Genomic DNA, 19,492 nt, shown 5'->3' on the forward strand with positions numbered 1-19,492 from the left:
ATTGGAGGCCACCAGTGTAACAGTTTAGCGCCACCCCCTACATTTGTGGTGGAAGGAAATGAATGAAATTTAAGGGTAGAGGGGAGTGGGTTGGGTTTGCCAGAGGTCATGGGGTGATGGTGCAGGGTCCCACCCAGGACCTCCCAGATTAGACACGGGAGGACACTGGGCTTGGGAGAGTCAGCAGCAGTGGAGACACAGAGTCCCTGGCAGGTATGATGAGGCGGATAGAGTGGGAGTGGGGATGGGGAGGGGGCAATAATCGAGGTAGGGAGCCTGAGAAGTCTCCCTGAGCCCCTACTCTGTGCCTTGTCCTGGGCCCAGCGCTGAGAGAACAAGACTCAGCGAGTGACCTTGGGGAGCCCAGTGTGTCAGGAGACAGCCTCTGCCCAGAGATACCAACACAATATGAGAGGTGACACTTTAATGCTGCAGTTGAAGTTTATCCAGGGTTTGTTGGGACCCAAGGGCGGGACTCCTGGAGTGCTTCTAATTTGAGGGGGAACTAGAAAATAAATAGTTGGGCCAGGAGCGTTGGCTCATGCCTGTAATCCCAGCACTTTGGGAGGCTAAAGCAGACAGATCACAGGGTCAGGAGTTCAAGACCAGCCTGACCTACATGGTGACACCCCATATCTAGTAAAAATACAAAAATTAGCTGGTCATGGTGGCACGTGCCTGTAATCCCAACTACTCAGGAGGCTGAGGCAGAGGAATCATTTGAACCCAGGAGGCAGAGGTTGCAGTGAGCCAAGGTTGTGCCACTACACTCCAGCCTGGGTGACAGAGAAAGACTTGGTCTCAAAAAAAAAGTTGTTGATTAGATAAGGAGACAAGGTGGTGCAGCAGCCTTCCATCCCTGGCAGTGATAGGTAAAAGCAGACACAAAGAGACTATCTGAAGATAGTATTCTTCCTTTCCCACTTTATGGATAAGCAAACTGGGGCTCCGAGTGAATAAGTAACTCAACCTAGACCTGTCTCCCCACATCCTGGGCTTCTTTCCACCCTGTCCAACTCTTGCCTAAATCCTAGGGAAGGTGGGGGAAGGGAGGGCTCTCTCTAGAGCTGATGTGAGAGGGGGAGGAGTTGCTGTGGGAGTGCCCCTCCCTCTGTCCTAGGCTTGTGCTACCTCCCCTAAGGAAGTCTTTTTCTCACTGTTAGCAGAACCCTGTGAGCAGACATCAGGGGAGCTGGTGCCATGGATTGGGGATGGGCAGACCCAGACTTGTCCCCAAGGACAACGAGCTAGAAACAGGCAAGAAACCCCAGATTTGCCTTTGGGCCCCCCTCTGTGGAATCCAGGCCTCAGAGGCTCCCTGTCTGAGTAGGTGGGGAAACATAGGTCTGATCTCAGGAACCCCAAGCTAGAGGGATGAAGGATGAAGGGGAACTGTGTGAAGGTCAGAGGCCATAGGTCAGGGCCAGGGAGAGCATGGGTCTCTCAGGCTGGATCTGAGCACGGTTCCCTACCAAGTGGGGAAGGAGAGTCGTCGCCAGGTTTAGCCCTTGGGCCTCAGGTTGGGGAATAGGAGGGAGGCTGGGAGCTCAGAGTCTGGTCTAGCTCAGCCTTGGTCTGAGTAACCTTGAGTTTGACCTACTCTTCTAGGCTGGTCCTGCGGGTCCCCAGGACTCTGCCAAGCAGAGCTGCAGCAAGGGAGCTCAACAATACATGAGCCATCCCAGAGGAATCTGAATGGTAGAAAAAAGGAAAAAATACACAAGCCAGCTGAACTCTGGCTTTCTGTAGAAGGGGAAGGCAGCTGCACATCTGACCACAGCCTGAGCCCTGCTGTTTCTTCCTCCCAGCATGTCTAGGGGCAGGGGTGGGAGTTGCTGTTGTGTCCTCAGAAATGGGAGGAGGAGGATAGAAGGGATGGAGGGAGAGGCAGGGGAAGCCCTGGTATGTGATGCACTTACAGCAAAAAGCCTCTTTTCCTTGGAACTAGAGCCTGCTATAGGGGTCTGGAAGCCAGCCTGAGAGCCTGGGGTCTCAGCAGGGGAGGGGACTGGGGGTGGGCAGGCAGAATCTGGGAAAGAGAGGGAGGTGGAGACAGGGGCTTAGAGAGTCAGAAGAGACAGAAGGGAGAAAAAAGGCAGAAGCAGCTGTAGTGGGGATGGGTACTGGTGCATGCATTTAGGTAGGCAAGAAATGGGCTATTTTAAAAAATGTACTCAGAGGTCTTGCTCTGTCTGGCTGGTGCAAAATCCAGTCTCCATTGTTGTTGGGCTCTCTTAACCTGTGACAGCCCCTAGAGTTGGACCAAGGCCCAGAGATTTTATAGAACAAGATATGAACAAGACCCTTTAGCTGGGCACAATTGCTCATGCCTGTAATCCCAGCACTTTGGAAGCCCAAGGTGGGCGGATCACCTGAGGTTGGGAGTTCGAGACCAGCCTGACCAACATGGAGAAACCTGCGTCTCTACTAAAAATACAAAATTAGCCGGGCATGATAATGCATGCCTATAATCCTAGCTACTTGAGAGGCTGAGGCAGGAGAATCACTTGAACCTGGGAGGCAGAGGTGGCGGTGAGCTGAGTTCGCACCATCGCACTCCAGCCTGGGCAACACAAGCAAAACTGTGTCTCAAAAACAAACAAAAACAAACAACAAAAAACAAGACACTTTAATCTGGTTACCAGGCCACTCTGGTCACCTGACCTGCATGACCCCATCAGGTCAGAGACTGTGCCATTTGATGCCAGCTGTTCATGGGGCATGGAATCTTTGCTGATCTGGGAGCCATGTGGGATCCAGACTTCCGAATGCCACTCATCCCCATGAACTCAGGTCCTGGATCCTTTCCCTGGAACTGGGGATCCTGAATTGCCACCCTTGCCTAAGAGGCTGCGGAAGGATCCTCCCACTCTGGTCCTGGGGTCTGGAGACCTGTCCCTCAGCATTCTATAACTGAGCAGCTGGGACCAGCCTAGCAATCCGTCTTGGGCCCAGAAGCTTCAGGCTGCTGGGGTGACAGTGGGAGGATCCCAGAACCTCCACCAGCCAGCCCGAGTGGTGGGGGGACGGCAGCCTGCCAGAGCTGGAGCTTCACTGTGCGTGAGCGGGAGGGAACTGATCCAGAACTCAATGGCTAAGAAACTGTTCAGTGCATGTTTATGGTGTGGCTGCAGTGGGCCCTGGGCTACAAGGCACCATGTGACCTGGCCCTTACACACTTGCTTTTAAACTTTGTATTGTGAAATATCTCATACATTGAGAAAAACATATGTATGTGTGTATATGTATACATATAAAATATACATATTTGTACATATATCTAGATAAAAGTATATGTATCATTTAAATAGTAAAAATATAATGAACATCCAGGCAGCCATCACTAATTTAATGAGACATCCCAGTACTTTTTTTTTTGAGACAGGGTCTCACTCTGTCACCAGGTTGGAGTGCAGTGGCGCCATCTTCGCTCACCACAATCTTCGCCTCCAGGATTCAAGCGATTCTCATCCCTCAGCCTCCTGAGTAGCTGGGACTATAGGCGCGTGCCACCATGCCCAGCTAATTTTTTATATTTTTAGTAGAGACGAGGTTTCATCATGTTGGCCAGGCTGGTCTAGAACTCCTGACCTCAAGTGATCAGCCTATGTTGGCCTCCCAAAGTGCTGGGATTACAGGCATGAGCCACCACGCCTGGCCCTATTAGCTTTTAAATCTCAGCAACAACTAGAATTAAGTCGCTTTCTTCAAGCCTAACATTGTTTATTTGTGCCACCTGCCTTTCTTTTTCTTCATCAGTTTTGCCAGGAGTTGCTCAATACCGTTGCTCTCAGTTAGGAACTGGATTCAGCTGGAATCTAATCCAAGGCCAGCAGCTCACTGTTCCACCACCCCCAGGGCCAGGCCCCTGCTTGTTCCTAAGGTTCTTGATGGCATTCACCCAATCTGAGTTTCTGACAACAAGATGGAGAAAAGTAGAGAGAAAAGGGCAAAGCCTGTGGTCCGCTTCTTCTCACTGGTTGCTTAATATCAGCCCAAGTCCTTGGTCCTCTCCTCTCATCTCATGGTCATCTCATCCAGTTCAGTGCTATCTGTGTGATCATTCCAAATCTACAGCTCCATCCTCTCCCCTGAGCTCCAGAGACAATTTCAACTGCTCACTTGAAATTTCTGCTTGAGGCCAGGCATGGTGGCTCATGCCTGTAATCCCAACACTTTGGGAGGCCGAGGCAGGCAGATCACAAGGTCAAGAGATTAAGACCATCCTGGCCAACATGGTGAAACCCCATCTCCACTAAAAATACAAAAAAATTAGCTCGGCGTGGTGGCGTACACCTGTAGTCCCACCTACTCCAGAGGCTGAGGCCAGAGAATTGCTTGAACCCAGGAGGCAGAGGTTGCAGTGCGCCGAGGTCACACCACTGCACTCCAGCCTGGCACCTGGTGGCTGAGTGAGACTCTGCCTCAAAAAAAAAAAAAAAGAAATTTCTGCTTGAATATCTAAAAGGCATTTCAAACTCAACATGTCTAAAATTACATTCCCTAGAAAGGAAAAAAAATCCAACACAATGCTGAAGCCCCAGTGGCCCCTTTCTTCTGAATGCTTTCTGATTGCAATGGTGATTGTCAACTTGGCTTCCCCTCCCCAAATAGAATGCAACTCCTGGTACTCCATCATTTAATGGAACTCAACCTGCATTAAAAAAAGAAAGAAAGAAAGAAAGAAGAGGCCAGGTGCGGTGGCTCACATCTGTAATCCCAGCACTTTGGGAGGTCAAGGTGGGTATATCACAAGGTCAGGAGTTTGACACCAGCCTGGCTAGCATGGTGAAACACCATCTCTACTAAAAATACAAAAATTAGTTAGGCGTGGTGGCAGACACCTGTAATCCTAGCTACTTGGGAGGCTGAGGCAGGAGAATTGCTTGAACCAGGGAGGCAGAGGTTACAGTGAGCTGAGATGGCACCTCAGCACTCCAGCCTGGGCAACAGAGCAAGACTCTGTCACAAAAAAAAAAAGAAAGAAAGAAAATAGGCTGGCCTAGAATAGATTAGCAAGGAAATATCAGTGTGCCCCACACATAATTGGGGTGAGTATGGCTTGTGAAACTTTTGTCTGTATATTGGGTCCTGTTGTCAAATGCCAAAATCATGAGCTAAATTTAAAAAAAGTTTTGACTGATCTAGGCCTTAGGGTTCAACAGGGTGCCCTTAGGACAAATGCCAGCTGTAAGGCTGATTTACTGAAGAGGAGTGGCTTTCTTATAATTTCTGTTCATTATTTCCCTTACTTCTAGTCACTTCATTGTGAAGGCCAAAGCAACTCCATCGGGGCTGCGAGTCTGTCATGTTGATTAACCCTAGTTCCCGGACGGCCTGTAAGATTTCCAGTTCTTTGTGTAAGAGCAGGTACTTACCGTAAATCCTGCCCTTAAGTCAAAGCAGCCTTGATGTTTTCATACTTCAGTTGTCCTATACATCTCTTCAGAATCACGCATACTCTTTCCCTACGGTAGAGAAGCCCTGGGTCTGGGGATAATGACACAGGGATCTACCATCACTGTCCCCTGAGACACAGATATAGCTTCTGTTTGTAAGTCCCTATTGCATGTTTCTTTCTGCAAAGCTGGAAATGTCAGCATTTTTCTTCAGCCTCTTAGCTTCTTCAGACTTTGGGGGTCGGTTTGCATAGGCCTGCCCAGGATAGGACTTCAGGACATCATCAATGCCTTACAAAAGATAATTTTATAACATACCCATCATTTTTTAAAGTGGTATATATGGGGAGGGGTTTCTCTGTACCCCTCTTATTCCATTTTGCTGGAAATGGAACTCTCTTCCTATGGCCCTATCCCATCTCATTCCATCAGCACAGCACGTTGTGTTTCTGCTTTGCTTGTTGACTTTGCATTCCACAAATGAGCCAAACTCTCTTCTGCAAAGTCTTTGCACTTTCTGTTCCTTCCACCTGGGTTGCTCCTTCCTGGCACTCCCTAGCCTGGCTCCTTTGCATCCTTCGGAATTTATTGGCTCACTTAACTAAAAAGTCCAAGGGTAGTGCTACCTTCAGGTACTGCTGGTATCAGGTGCTCAAGTGATTTTACCAATCATCAGGTTTCTCTTTGTTTCTGTGCTCTCCTGCCAGGCAGGCGCATCCTCACTTCCTTTGTGATGGCAAGATGGCTATCTGCATCTCCATGTTTATTATCTGTTTGGTCAAAAATTCTCCAGCAAAGAGAGTTTAAATTTCCAAGCAGTTTCAGCAAATGTCCCAGTATTGAGTTTCATTGGCCAGGCGGGGGTCACAAGCCCATTCCTAAAGACAAAAAACATGCACTGAGCATGTAGGAGAGGTGGTTCCCCACTAAATATAAACTCGTTGTTACCAAAAGTGGGACAAATGGATGCTGGGAAGGCAAAAATCACAGCTGCCTACTCCATCATCCTTGATTTCCTTTTCTACTGTAGGTTTCCTTGGCTATTCCTTCCACTTATTGTTCACTTCCTTCATAGCACAAATGACCTTATATGTGTTGACTCCATGGCCTTCCTCTCTTGCCCTGGCTTGAGCTCAGAGGACAGGGGTCTTGCCTGTCTTGATCACTGCTACATCCCCAGCACTTGGAACAGTGTCTGCACACAGTAAGTGCTTAATAAAGGCTTGTGGCAGAAATGAACTTGCTGGAGAGTCAAGCTCTCTTGCTTTCTTTTTCATTTCAATTTCTTTTATTTTTATTTTGGAGAAAGAGGTCTTGCTTTGTCACTCTGCTAAAGTGCAGTGGCACCATCATAGCTCCCTGCAGCCTCAACCTCCCACGCTCAAGCAATCTTCCTGCCTCAGCCTCCCTAGTAGCTGGGACTACAGGAGTGTACCACCACACCCAGCTAATTAAAAAAAAAATTTTTTTTTTGTCCAGGCAAGGTGGCTCATGCTTGTAATCCCAGCACTTTGGAAGGATGAGGTGGGTGTTATCACTTGAGGTCAGGAGTTCGAGACTAGCCTGGCTAAGATAGTGAAACCCCGTTTCTACTAAAAATACAAAAAATTAGCCAGGTGTGGTGGTGCATGCCTATAATCTCAGCTACCTGGGAGGCTGAGGCGGGAGAACCTGGGAGGCAGAGGTTGCAGTGAGCTGAGATCACACCATTGCATTACAGCTTGGGCAACAAGAGAGAAACTTCGTCTCAAAAAAAAATTTTTTTTTTGTAAAGGCCAGGCACAGTGGCTTATGCCTGTAATCCCAGCACTTTGGGAGGCCAAGGCAGGCAGATTTCTTGAGATCAGGAGTTCTAGACCAGCCCAGCCAACATGGTGAAATCCCATCTCTACAAAAATAAAAAAAGCATCTGGACAGGGCAGCATGCACTTGGAATACCAGCTTCTCAGGAGGCTGAGGCAGACTCGCTTGAACCCAGGAAGCAGAGGTAGTAGGGAGCTGAGATTACACCACTACACCCCAGCCTGGGCTACAAAGCGAGACTTCATCTCAAAAAAAAGTTATTTTTGTAGAGATGGGATCTCACTCCATTACCCAGGCTAGTCTGGAACTCCTAGGCTCAAGCAATCCTCCTGTCTTGGCCTCCCAAAGTATGGGAATTACAGGTGTGAGCCACTGCCCCCGGCCCCAAAAATTCTTGACCTTGATTTCTCATCCAGATCTGTTCTTTCTTGGTTTTTCCCATTTCAGTCAAGGGTACCCTCCATCCACCCTGCTGCTTCATTCACAAAGCCAGAGAGCATTCTCTCACCCCCACACTAATCCATGTACAAGTCCTTTCGTTCACCTCCAAATAAAACTCAAACCCATCCCCCCTCCCAGCCCTTGCCAGCACGCCTGGCATCATCCCCTCTCAGCTGGGATCATGGCAGTAATCTCCTAACTGGTCTTCATTCCCTTCTTGCTCCCTTTTAGTCCATTCATTTTACACAGCAAACAGCATGATCTTTTAAAAACAAATCAGATCATGTTGATCCCCAACTTAAACCATTTAAAGGCTTACGCTGCAATTAAAGTAAAATCTGAAATCCTCACCCTGGCCTTCAGGCCCAAGCTGCATCTCTACCTTAGCCCTCCCCACTTTCCTGCTGGCTCACCAGGCACTGAACACACTGGTTTTTCTGCCTCGGGGCCTTTGCACTTGCAATTTCTTCTGCTGGGAAATCTCACTCCCCAATTCCACATGCCTGGTTTCTGCTCATCTTTCAGGTCTCAGCTTAAATGTCACTAAAGGAGCATATTTAATACCTCCCTGACTCCCTTTTCTATCATGTCACTAGCTTATTCCTTGGTCATGATTTCTGGGGAAGAATTCTGGAGCACACTACCAGGGTATTGAATCCTACTTCCACTGCTCCTTGACCACGTGATCTTAGCTATTTGCTGCTCTGTCCTTCAATTTCCTCATCTGCAAAATGGGGTATTGCAAAATAGAGTACCTTATAGGATCAGTACTTGGCACAAGGTAAGCACTAAGTAAATATTTTAATTAAAAAAAAAATGTAGGCTGGGCAGGGTGGCTCATACCTGTAAAAAAATTTTTTTTTAGAAACAGGGTCTCTGTCACCCAGGCTGAAGTGCAGTGGTACAATCATAGTACACTGCAACCTCAAAATCCCAGGCTCAAGCAATCCTCCCATCTCAGCCACCTGAGTAGCTGGGACTATAGGAACACACCACCATGCCTGGCTAATGTTTTTATTTTTATTTTTGCAGACACAGGGTCTTGCTTTGTTTCTCAAGCTGGTTTTGAACTCCTGGCTTCAAGCGACTCTCCTGCCTCAGCTTCCCAAAGTGCTGAGATTATAGGCATAAGCTACCATGCTTAGTCTTAAAATATTTTAAAAATATTTATTTATGGCCGGGTGTGTTGGCTCATGCCTGTAATCCCAGTACTTTGGGAGGCTGAGGTGGGCGGATCCCCAGGTCAAGAGTTAGAGACCAGCCTGGCCAACATGGCAAAACCCTGTCTCTACTAAAAATACAAAAATCAGCCAGGTGTGGTGACAGGCACCTGTAATCTCAGCTACTTGGGAGGCTGAGGCAGAAGAATCACTTGAACCCAGGAGGCAGAGAATGCAGTAAGCTGAGATCATGCCATTGCACTCCAGGCTGTGCGATAAGAGCAAGACTCTGTCTCAAAAAATATATATATATTTATTTATTTAGAGATAGGGTTTCACTCTGTTTATTTAAAGATAGGGTTTCACTCTGTTACCCAGGCTGTAGTACAGTGGTGTAATCATAGCTTACTGCAGCTTTAAACTACTGGGCTCAAGCAATTCTCCTGCCTCAGACTCCTGAGTAACTAGGACTATAGCTAGGACTATAGGTGTGAGTCACTATCCCAGCCATAAATATTAGAAGGTATTTAATTATTCCCTCATGGTACATTTCTTGAGATTGAACTATTTTGATTTCTGAGATGTAAGCTTTGTGGAAACAGGGATTGCATTGTACCTCTTGTATTTACTGCTATGCCCCTAGCACTTTGCACCTCTTGTGTTTACTGCTGTGCCCCTAGAACCTTGCACAGTGGCTGGTGCGTAGTAGGTGCTTAATGACGTTGAACAAATGCATGAAAACAGAGGTGATCTCAGCCCTTATGGAATGATGTTGTCCAACTTGCCCTTCAAGATGTGGCTATTTTAAAGGTGTGAAAACTGAGACCCTAAAGGTGGGGTGATTTGAGCAATGCTTCCGGGGGAAGGTATGATTTGTACTTGTCAGAAATGTGATAAATTTCTCTTCCTCTGGGCTGTCTACAGAAGTGGCAGCCATCTTCTCAGGAGCATGGCCACCCTCACACCCCTCAGGCAGCCCAAGATCATCAAAAAGAGGACCAGGAAGTTCATGTGGCATCATGAGCAGTCTGATGGATGGATCAGACTGTTAAGTGAAAATTAAGTGTAACTGACAGAAACCCAGCGTTACTGGCAGTAGGGTACACAGAAGATTAAAGCGCCAAATCTTGATGCCCAGCATTGGTTATAGGAAGAACAAGAAAGCAAGGCACATGCTGCCCTGTGGCTTCTGGAAGTTCCTGGTTCACAATGTCAAGAAGCTGGAAGGGCTGCTGGTGTGCAGCCAGTCTTAGTGTGCTGAGACAGCTTGAAATGTTTCCTCCGAGAACCATAAAGCCTGTGTGGAAAGAGCAGCCCCGCTCGTCACCAGAGTCACCAACCCCAATTCCAGTCTGTGCAGCAAAGAAAACAAATAGACAGCTCACGTGCATGCTTTTGTGTTTAAATAAAACCATGAAAACTGCAGAAAAAAGAGACACCAAAAATGTGATGAAGCATCAAAAGCGCATGGAACCTGCTACCTCCACTGCGAACACAAGTCACAGCCTTTTATTCTAGGAATAATAACTAGGGCAAAACTTTCTTCACAAGAGAAACCAAACACAGAGAAAACTGGGCTCTCTGTGTAGAGCAGCAGGATGGATGGATTGCAGCGCTGTTGACTGAGATGACACTGACACTGCAGTTGTGCCTTAGTGGAGAAGACATCTAGTACCCTATCCAAGTAATTGACACTCCCACCAACATTTTGTTCATGTCATATTTAGGAGTCCAGAGGCCTTATTTCAAAAAAAAATTTTTTTTGAGACAGGGCCTTACTCGGTTGCCCAGGCTGGAGAGAAGTGACACAATCTTGGCTAACTGCAGCCTTGAACTCCTGGGCTCAAGATCCTCCAACCTCAGCTTCTTGAGTAGCTGGGGCTACAGGCATTCACAAGCATGCCTAACTATTTTTAATTTTTTGTTTTGTAGAGGCAGGGGCTCCCTAGGTACCTCGGCTGGCCTCAAATTCCTGGGTTTAAGCAATTTTCCTGCCTCAGCCTCCCAAAGTGCCGGGATTATAAGCATGAGCTACCATACCTGGCTTCCAGAGGCTTCATTTTACAAATGCAGGAACAGAGACTAAGAGAGGTGAAGGATTTGTTCAGCTTTGCACAGTAAACTAAGCCCAAGACTTCTGGCTTCTAGAAAAGATTTCTTTAAGCCCTCATTGATATAAAAACTCTTTTTAAAAAAATTTTTAATTAGAAAAAGTTTTTTTTTTTTTTTTTTTGAGACGGAGTTTCGCTGTTGTTACCCAGACTGGAGTGCAATGGCGTGATCTCGGCTCACCGCAACCTCCGCCTTCTGGTTTCAAGCAATTCTCCTGCTTCAGCCTCCCGAGTAGCTGGGACTACAGGCACGCACTACCATGCCCAGCTAATTTTTGTATTTTTAGTAGAGACTGGGTTTCACCTTGTTGACCAGGATGGTCTTGATCTCTTGACCTCGTGATCCACCTGCCTCGGCCTCCCAAAGTGCTGGGATTATAGGCATGAGCCACCGTGCCCGGCCCTTAGAAAGAGTATATATTTCTGCTCCTTTCATGCATTTTCTTGTTGAGGAAACAGTCTTATATATATATATCTGAAATAATCTACCATCACACACTCTAGTTAAAGGCAAAGCACCATAGATAAAACTGATCAGCTGTCCAGAGTTCTCAGTTTAGGGAATCTTGCTTTTGATTTTATGTTAATTTCTGAAAATCAGAAATGTTATCTCCAAAAAATGTTAAGGGGGTTGTAAAAAAAATCACTTTATTTGATATTATGGATGTAGATCTGGAGTATATTTTCTTTAAGAAATAAAAAACTAAGAAGAAAATGCCACTCTTCATTGTTGGTAGGTCAGCAGGTCAGCAGGAAAAAAAATACTGTGATAACTTGTCTCTTTAATACCAAGAAGAAATTCTAGTCCAAGCTTCAATACACTTCCTGTTTTTTTCACTGGACACTTCCTTTACTGCTGCTCTTCATTCTTTTCCACATTTCATATTGGAGGATTGGTATAGCCATTAAAACTTCATTGACAGGGCGGGGCGGGGTGGCCCACGCCTGTAATCCCAGCACTTTGGGAAGCTGAGGAGGGTGGATCACAAGGTCAGGAGTTCAAGACCAGCTTGACCAAGACGGTGAAACCCTGTCTCTACTAAAAATACACACATAAAAAAATTAGCTGGGCATGGTGGCGAGTGCATGTTGTCCTAGCTACTTGGGAGGCTGAGGCAGGAGAATCGCTTGAACCCGGGAGGCGGAGCTTGCAGTGAGCCGAGATTTCGCCACTGCACTCCATCCTGGGTGACAGAGTGAGACTCCATCTCAAAAAAAACAAAACAAAACAAAACCAAACCACAACAACAACACAAAAAAACTCAACAGGACACAGATGAATCCAATGAATAGAAGAAAAAATCTATTGTGTTTTGGGATATTTGATACATTAAATCGGTCCAGGATTATGAAACCTAAACCTCCCATTGTAAACAGGAAGCTGGATGCAAGTCCTTCCATAATATATTGTCCATTTACTCTGTAGGCCAAGAAAGCTACTGGCCTCTGATACACATGTTCATCAGTCATAGGGCCAAAATTTGGAGGTTCAGCAATAATGTCACAAATTATTCCTCTGGTGATGAGAAAGCAAGACACCACCACCAAAGCATACACAGTCAAGGCCAACGCCATGTGCAGCCAGGGCGGTTTCTTTAGCTTCAGGTTGGGACATTCGAGCACTAAGAACGGGACACAATACAAAGTCTCCATGCTGGTGACAGCAAGGCAAAACCTCTTTAATTAATTAATTAATTAATTAATTTTTTTGTGAGAAGGAGTCTTGCACTGTCATCTAGGCTGGAGTGCAGTGGCACAATCTTGGCTCACTGCAACCTCTGCCTCCCAGGTTCAAGAGATTCTCTTGCCTCAGCCTCCCAAGTAGCTGGGACTACAGGTATGCACTACCATGCCTGGCTAATTTTTGTATTTTTAGTAGAGATGGGGTTTCACCATGTTGACCAGTCTGGTCTTGAACTCCTAACCTCAGGTGATCCACCTGCCTCAGCCTCCAAAAGTGCTGGGATTACAGGCGTGAGCCACTGTGCCCGACCGATATAAAAGCTCTTGATATAACAATGGAGAGAAAGGAGTAAGGAGGAGGAGAAGAAAGAGGAAGCGTTGAATCAGGTGTTCACAGGCAGGCAGAACACTGACAGGTATGTGGGGCAACCAGAGATCTTGCAGGGAGGGCAGGGGAGTCGTTAAGGAAACAGGTGGAGGCTGGGGCCTGACTGGGTTATTTTCAGAGCTGCTATCTTTGTCTGCATCTGCTAAATTATTAAGCTGAGATCACTTCCTAGAGGGTGTCAGCCCAGGTTGCCAGGGAGAGGCTGAAAGGGAGAGGTTAGATCTCTTAGCAGAGGCCTCAAATATTCTAGGCTGGGATAGAGGTAGACTTCTCAGTCCTTGAGCCCTTCTCCACGCCACTCTCAGCTGATGGAGGGGATTGGGGATCCTGCTTGGGGCCACAGCCAGTCACTATCCCCACCACTAGTCTGTCTCTTCTGGCCGTTGTCCAGGAGGCGGTAGATGTGTACTGGACCAGACTCTGGAACCTGGTCCCATCTCAGCTGCCTCTTCTCTTTCAGGATCTCAGACCCAAGCCACAGGTTTTGAGTCAGATAGATATGACCATAGAAAGGTGAAATTTGGGCACATCCTTGCATGCATCAATGTTCTTGTCTATGCCATAGATATTAGCCATGCCACTTCTCAGATGAAAGCCCTGACGTTCAGAGAACAACTGTCTCTCCCAGGGTTACATAGCTAGAAAAAGAATGAACTTTAATTCAAACATTAGTCTTTCTGATTTCAGGCTCCTTTCTTCTGTTTTCTTCTTTTTTAAATTTTTTAAGATGGAGTTTCGCTCTTGTTGCCCAGGCTGGAGTGCAGCAGTACCATCTCGGCTCACTGCAACCTCTACCTCCCAAGTTCAAGTGATTCTCCTGCCTCAGCCTCAGAGTAGCTAGGCTACAGGTGGGTACCACCATGCCCAGCTAATTTTTGTATTTTTAGTAGAGACACCATATTGGCCAGGATGGTCTTGAGCTCTTGACCTCATGATCTGCCCTCTTTGGCCTCCTAAAGTGCTAAGACTACAGGCATGAACCACCACACCTGGCCTAATTTTTGTATTTTTAGTAGAGAGGTTTACGGGTTTCACTATGTTGGTCAGGCTGGTCTTGAACTCCTGACCTCAAGTGATCCACCTGCCTAAGCCTCCCAAAGTACTGAGATTACAGGTGTGAGCCACCTTGCCCAGCCTGTTTCTCCTCCTCCTCTTCTTCTTTTTTCTTCTTTCTTCTTCCTCTTCTTCCTCTTCCTCCTCTCCCTCCTTTCCCCCCGCTTCACCTCCCCCTCTCCCTTCTTCTTCTTCTTTTCATCTGAGACAGGGTTTTGCTTTGTCTCCCAGGATGGAGTGCAGTGGTACAATACTAGCTCACTGCAGCCTCAAACAAATTTTTTTTTCTTTTTTTGAGCCAGTGGCCCGGAGCCAGAAGTGCCTCAGGCACTGGCTAAAATTTTTTGTAGAGATAGAGTCTTGCTATGTTGCCCAGGCTGGTCTCAAACTCCTGGCCTGGCCAGGCTCGGTGGCTCATGCCTGTAATCCCAGCACTTTGGGAGGCTGAGGCGGATGGATTACGAGGTCAGGAGTTCAAGGCCAGCCTGGCCAAGATGTTGAAACCCCATCTGGGTGACAACTTGAGACTCTGTCTCAAGAAACAAAGTAAAAAAATTTAAAAAAAAAACAAACAAACTCCTGGCCTAAAGTGATCCTCCAATCTTGGCCTCCCAAAGTGCTAAGATTATAGGCATGAGCCACTGTCCTTGGCCTATTCTTTGTTTTTTTTTTTTTAGATGGAGTCTTGCTCTGTCACTCAGGCTGGAGTGCAGTGGAAAGATACAGCTCACTGCAGCCTCAGCTTCCTGGGCTCAAACCATCCTCCCACCTCAGCCTCCTGAATAGCTGGGACTATGGGCATGCACCACCATGCTCAGCTAATTTATTTTTATTTTTCCTAGAGATGAGATCTCAACATGTCCCCTAGGCTGATCTTGAACTCCTGGGTGCTCAAGTGATCCTCCTGCCTCAGTCTCTCAAAATGCTAGGATTATAGGTATAAGCCACCTAGCGTGACAGCCTGTTCTTTTTTAGTATTTTATCTGTTTTCCAGATTTTCTACAAAAGGAATGTACTTTATACCTTTTATAAAGATCAGAAAAATGCAATAATCATTATAGTTTAAAGATTCATTTATTCATTCGATGTTGTGTTTGCTGGGCTGGCTGTGCACTAACAGGTGGTGGACTGTGGCTCCTTTCCATTGTGAGAGTGTGGTGCTCAGGAGCAGTTAAGAAAGCTGACAGGGCCGGGCTCGGTGGCTCACGCCTGTAATCCCAGCACTTTGGGAGGCCGAGGCGGGCAGATCACGAGGTCAGGAGTTCAAGACCAGCCTGGCCAATATGGTAAAACGCCATCTCTACTAAAAATACAAAAATTAGCTGGGCGTAGTGGCGCGTGCCTGTAGTCTCAGTTACCCGGGAGGCTGAGGTAGAAGAATCGCTTGAACCTGGGAGCAGAAGTTGCAGTGAGCTGAGATCACACCACTGCACCACTCCAGCCTGGGCAACAGAGCAAAATTCTGTCTCAAAAAAAAGAAAGAAAGCTGATAGATGCCAAGTCTCTCTCACTTGTGGTCCTTGGCACATAGTGTTCCCATCCTGAATCCTGGTCCTTTCCCCCCACCACCTCTGCAGCACTCACTTTGATGTGTCCTTCAGGTCTCAGTTTACATATCATCTCCTGCAGGAAACCCTCCCTGGTCTCCTCCCCACCAGGCTGGGGTCAGTGCTGTTTCGTTTTCTCTGTGCTGTCTCCATCCTGGTAGAAACCTCACTGAACTGCCACTGCCTGCCTGTGTTCCCCCTACATTCACGGAGGGCAGGGCCCATCTGATTATTGCTGTACCTCCAGCCGCCAGCACAGCAGAAGAGGTGATGAACAGCTTTTGCATGAGTGAAATGAAGAATAAATGAATGGGCAGGGCACGGTGGCTCATGCCTTTAATCCCAGCACTTTGGGAGGCCAAGGTGGGTGGATTATGTGAGGTCAGGAATTCAAGACCAGCCTGACCAACATGGTGAAACCCTGTCTCTACTAAAAATACAAAACTTAGGCCAGACGAGGTGGCTTATGCCTGTAATCCCAGCACTTTGGGAAACTGAGGCAGGCAGATCACGAGGTCAGGCGATTGAGACCATCCTGGCCAATATGGTGAAACCCTGTCTCTACTAAAAAAATACAAAAATTAGCTGGGCGTGGTGGTGGGCGCTAAAAAAATACAAAAATTAGCTGGGCGTGGTGGTGGGCGCTGTATTTTACCACTGCACTTCAGCCTGAACAACAGTGTGACTCTATCTCAAAAAAAAAAAAAAAAAAAAAAAAATTAGCTGGGCGTGGTGGCAGGTACCTGTAATCCCAGCTACTCAGGAGACTGAGGTAGGAGAATTGCTTGAACCCAGGAGGCAGAGGTTGCAGTGAGCCAAGATTACGCCATTGCACTCTAGCCTGGGGCAGTAGAGCCAGACTCCACCTCAAAAAAAAAAAAAAAAAAATTAAAAGGAATAAATGAATAAATGGAGAAGGGGACTTCTCCATTCTCAACAAGCTTTACCCTTGTGTTGTTTTTCTTTTCTTGTCTTGTCTTTTGAGATGGAGTCTCGCTCTGTCCCCACGGCTGGAGTGCAGTGGCGCGATCTCGGCTCACTGCAACCTCTGCCTTCTGGGTTCAAGCAATTCTCCTGCCTCAGCCTCCTGAGTAGTTGGGACTACAGGCACACGCCACCACACTTGGCTAATTATTTCGTGTTTTTAGTAGAGACAGGGTTTCACTATCTTGACCAGCCTGGTCTTGAACTCCTGATCTCATGATCCACTCTCCTAGGCCTCCCAAAATCTTGGGATGACAGGCATCAGCCACAGCACCCAGCCTACCCTTGTGTTCTTTTTCTTTCTTTTTTTTTTTTTTTTTTGAGTTGGAGTCTTGCTCTGTTGCCAGGCTGGAGTTCAGTGGCACAATCTTGGCTCACTGCAACCTCTGCCCCCCGGGGTTCAAGTGATTATCCTGCCTCCGCCTCCCAAGTAGCTGGGATTACAGGCACTCGCCACCATGCCCAGCTAATTTTTGTATTTTTAGTAGAGATGGTATTTCACCATGTTGGCCAGGATGGTCTTGATCTCTTGACTTTGTGATCTGCCTGTCTTGGCCTCCCAAAGTGCTGGGATTACAGGTGTGAGCCACCTAGCCAGGCCCCCATTGTGTTATTTTTCAATTCAAACAAATGTTTATTGAGTGCCTTATGGGGCCAGGCACTCTACGTGACTTCAGGGGATTCTAGTGATAAGCAAAAGCAGTCAAGGGGAGACTATTAATAATTAAACAATAAACAAATATATATGACTTGTGGGAAATACCACAGAGGATAGCAACAGGGAGCATTGTCTGAGAATAACAGGGAGGTAAGGAGTGACCATGGAGTGGGTCCCGTCTGTAAATCCTTGCTTGGCCATTTACCTGCTGTGTGACTTCGGACAAGCTTCTTCACTACTCTGGGCTTTGGTTTCTCATCAGGAAGAGGTTATCAATTGCCCTCTCTTAGGGATGATATCAGGAGACAGAGAACATTCATTCCTCCAATAAATATATATTGCACACCAGGCCTGGTGGCTCACGCCTGTAATCCCAGGACTTTGGGAGGCCAAGGCAGAGAGATCACGAGGTCAGGAGATGGAGACTATCCTGGCTAACATGGTGAAACCCCATCTCTACTAAAAATACAAAAAAATTTAGCCAGGCATGGTGGTACACACCTCTAATCCCAGCTACTCAGGAGGCTGAGGCAGAAGAATCTCTTGAACCCAGGAGGCAGAGGTTACAGTGAGCCGAGATCGTGCCATTGCACTCCAGCATGGGCAACAGAGTGAGACTCTGTCTTAAAAATAAATAAATAAATAATAAAATAAAATGTATCTTCTCCCACTCAGAGAAATTACTTGCCCAAGGTCACCCAGATGGGCAGCATGTGTGGGTTTTGACCCAGGTCTGACTGGTTCTCTGGATCTGGTCAGTGGTGGGGGCTGAGGGCAAGTCCTAGTCTTCTTCCCCTGAATCATTCCCCCAGGAGTTAGGAGCAATGATCTGCCTCTCTGTCCATCTCCCCACCACCAGGATGATGGGGGGCTTCTGCCCTGAGAAAGACCTATCGTTGCATGACACAAAAAAGACTGTTCAAAGGGATGCCACCATTCAGCAGGGCAATCCTCCTTGCTGGAGGCAACCTGGTATCTCCTGAGCCTCCCTCATCTTCACTGAGCCCCTCCAACTCTCTGAGTTCCCAAGCCCCTCACTGAACCTCCCTTCCCCTATGGGGAGCCTCTGCCAGCACCTTGGTACACACTCAGCCCCTTCCCCCCACTGAGCCCCAGCACAGTCACTGAACAGTTCTTCTTCCCCTCACTGAGACCTCTCCTCTCTCTGAGTCATCCCCACAAGCCCTCCCCTTTCCCTCATTGAGTCTCTACCACCCCTGGTCACTGGGCACCCTGCCTCTGACCTCCTCCCTCCCCCAAGCCCTCCTCCCTTCCTCTTCACTGTGCCTGGCGCCTCTCATCCACCCGCCCTCCTCTCCCAGCTCCTTCTGAGCTGCCTCTTTGGAGCCGAACTGTCTCGCCCACCCATGAGTCCCCATCACTCAGTCTCACTCAGTCTGACACCTGAAAGCACTTAGAGAGCATGTTTCCATGCGGGAGCTCTGTCATCATCCTGCACATCACGCAAGCATGCCATCTGCCTCTTCAGGTTGCAGCAGTCACACTGGCCACAGCTTCCACAGGTCCTCCTGAGCCCAGGGTCTGTTGCAGTCTTTCCCACTTGGGTTCAGAGCTGGTTTCTGGACCACTGAGCCTTGCCCCCACCCACCACAGAGACCTCCCATCTCTGATGACACCTTCAAATGATGGAAACTGAGGCAGGCTCCTGGTGTCTGGACTAGTGTTTGGTATGGCAGGGTCATTTCTGTTGGAGGAAAAGCGGGCAGGGTTCTGTTCTATCATTTTGTCAGGGCCAGATGAGAATCGTCAGCTAAAGTCCCACATAAGGAGCATCCCTCCACCAAGAGCACTAGACTCAGGTATCTGCCCCTAGATGGCATGAATGGCTGAGCTGGTGATTTCTGTCCAGATTCAGGAATCTGGGTTCAGCCACCAGTCGGCAATATGACATTGGGCAAAGCACTACTGCCCTTCAGGATCTCAATTTCTCTCCTTTTTATTTTTATTTATTTTTTAAGACAGAGTCTTTCTCTGTTGCCCAGACTGGAGTGCAGTGGCACAATCTCGGCTCACTGCAAACTCAGCCTCCTGAATTCAAGCAATTCTCCTCCCTCAGCCTGCCGACTAGCTGGAACTGCAGGTGTGCACCACCACACCCAGCTAATTTTTTTGTGTTTTCAGTAGAGACGGGGGTTTCACCGCGTTGGCCAGGCTGGTCTCGAACTCCTGATCTTAGGTGATCCACCCGGCCTCCCAAAGTGCTGGGATCACAGGCGTGAGCCACCGCGCCGAGCCAGTTTCCCT

The 19,492-nt window shown here is 47.6% G+C and overlaps 1 protein-coding gene across 1 annotated transcript; it reads right to left on the reverse strand.

Moving 5' to 3' along the window:
- Positions 1-12,113: 12,113 nt before the first annotated feature.
- On the reverse strand, positions 12,114-12,567 carry LOC100387379 (oligosaccharyltransferase complex subunit OSTC). Its single transcript, XM_035308299.2, has one exon. It carries the CDS (start codon positions 12,565-12,567, stop codon positions 12,124-12,126), a length of 444 nt encoding a protein of 147 aa, XP_035164190.1. The 3' UTR covers positions 12,114-12,123.
- Positions 12,568-19,492: the final 6,925 nt, after the last annotated feature.

Source organism: Callithrix jacchus, chromosome 7, assembly GCF_049354715.1.
Source record: "Callithrix jacchus isolate 240 chromosome 7, calJac240_pri, whole genome shotgun sequence".
Classification (NCBI taxonomy): Eukaryota; Metazoa; Chordata; class Mammalia; order Primates; family Cebidae; genus Callithrix; species Callithrix jacchus.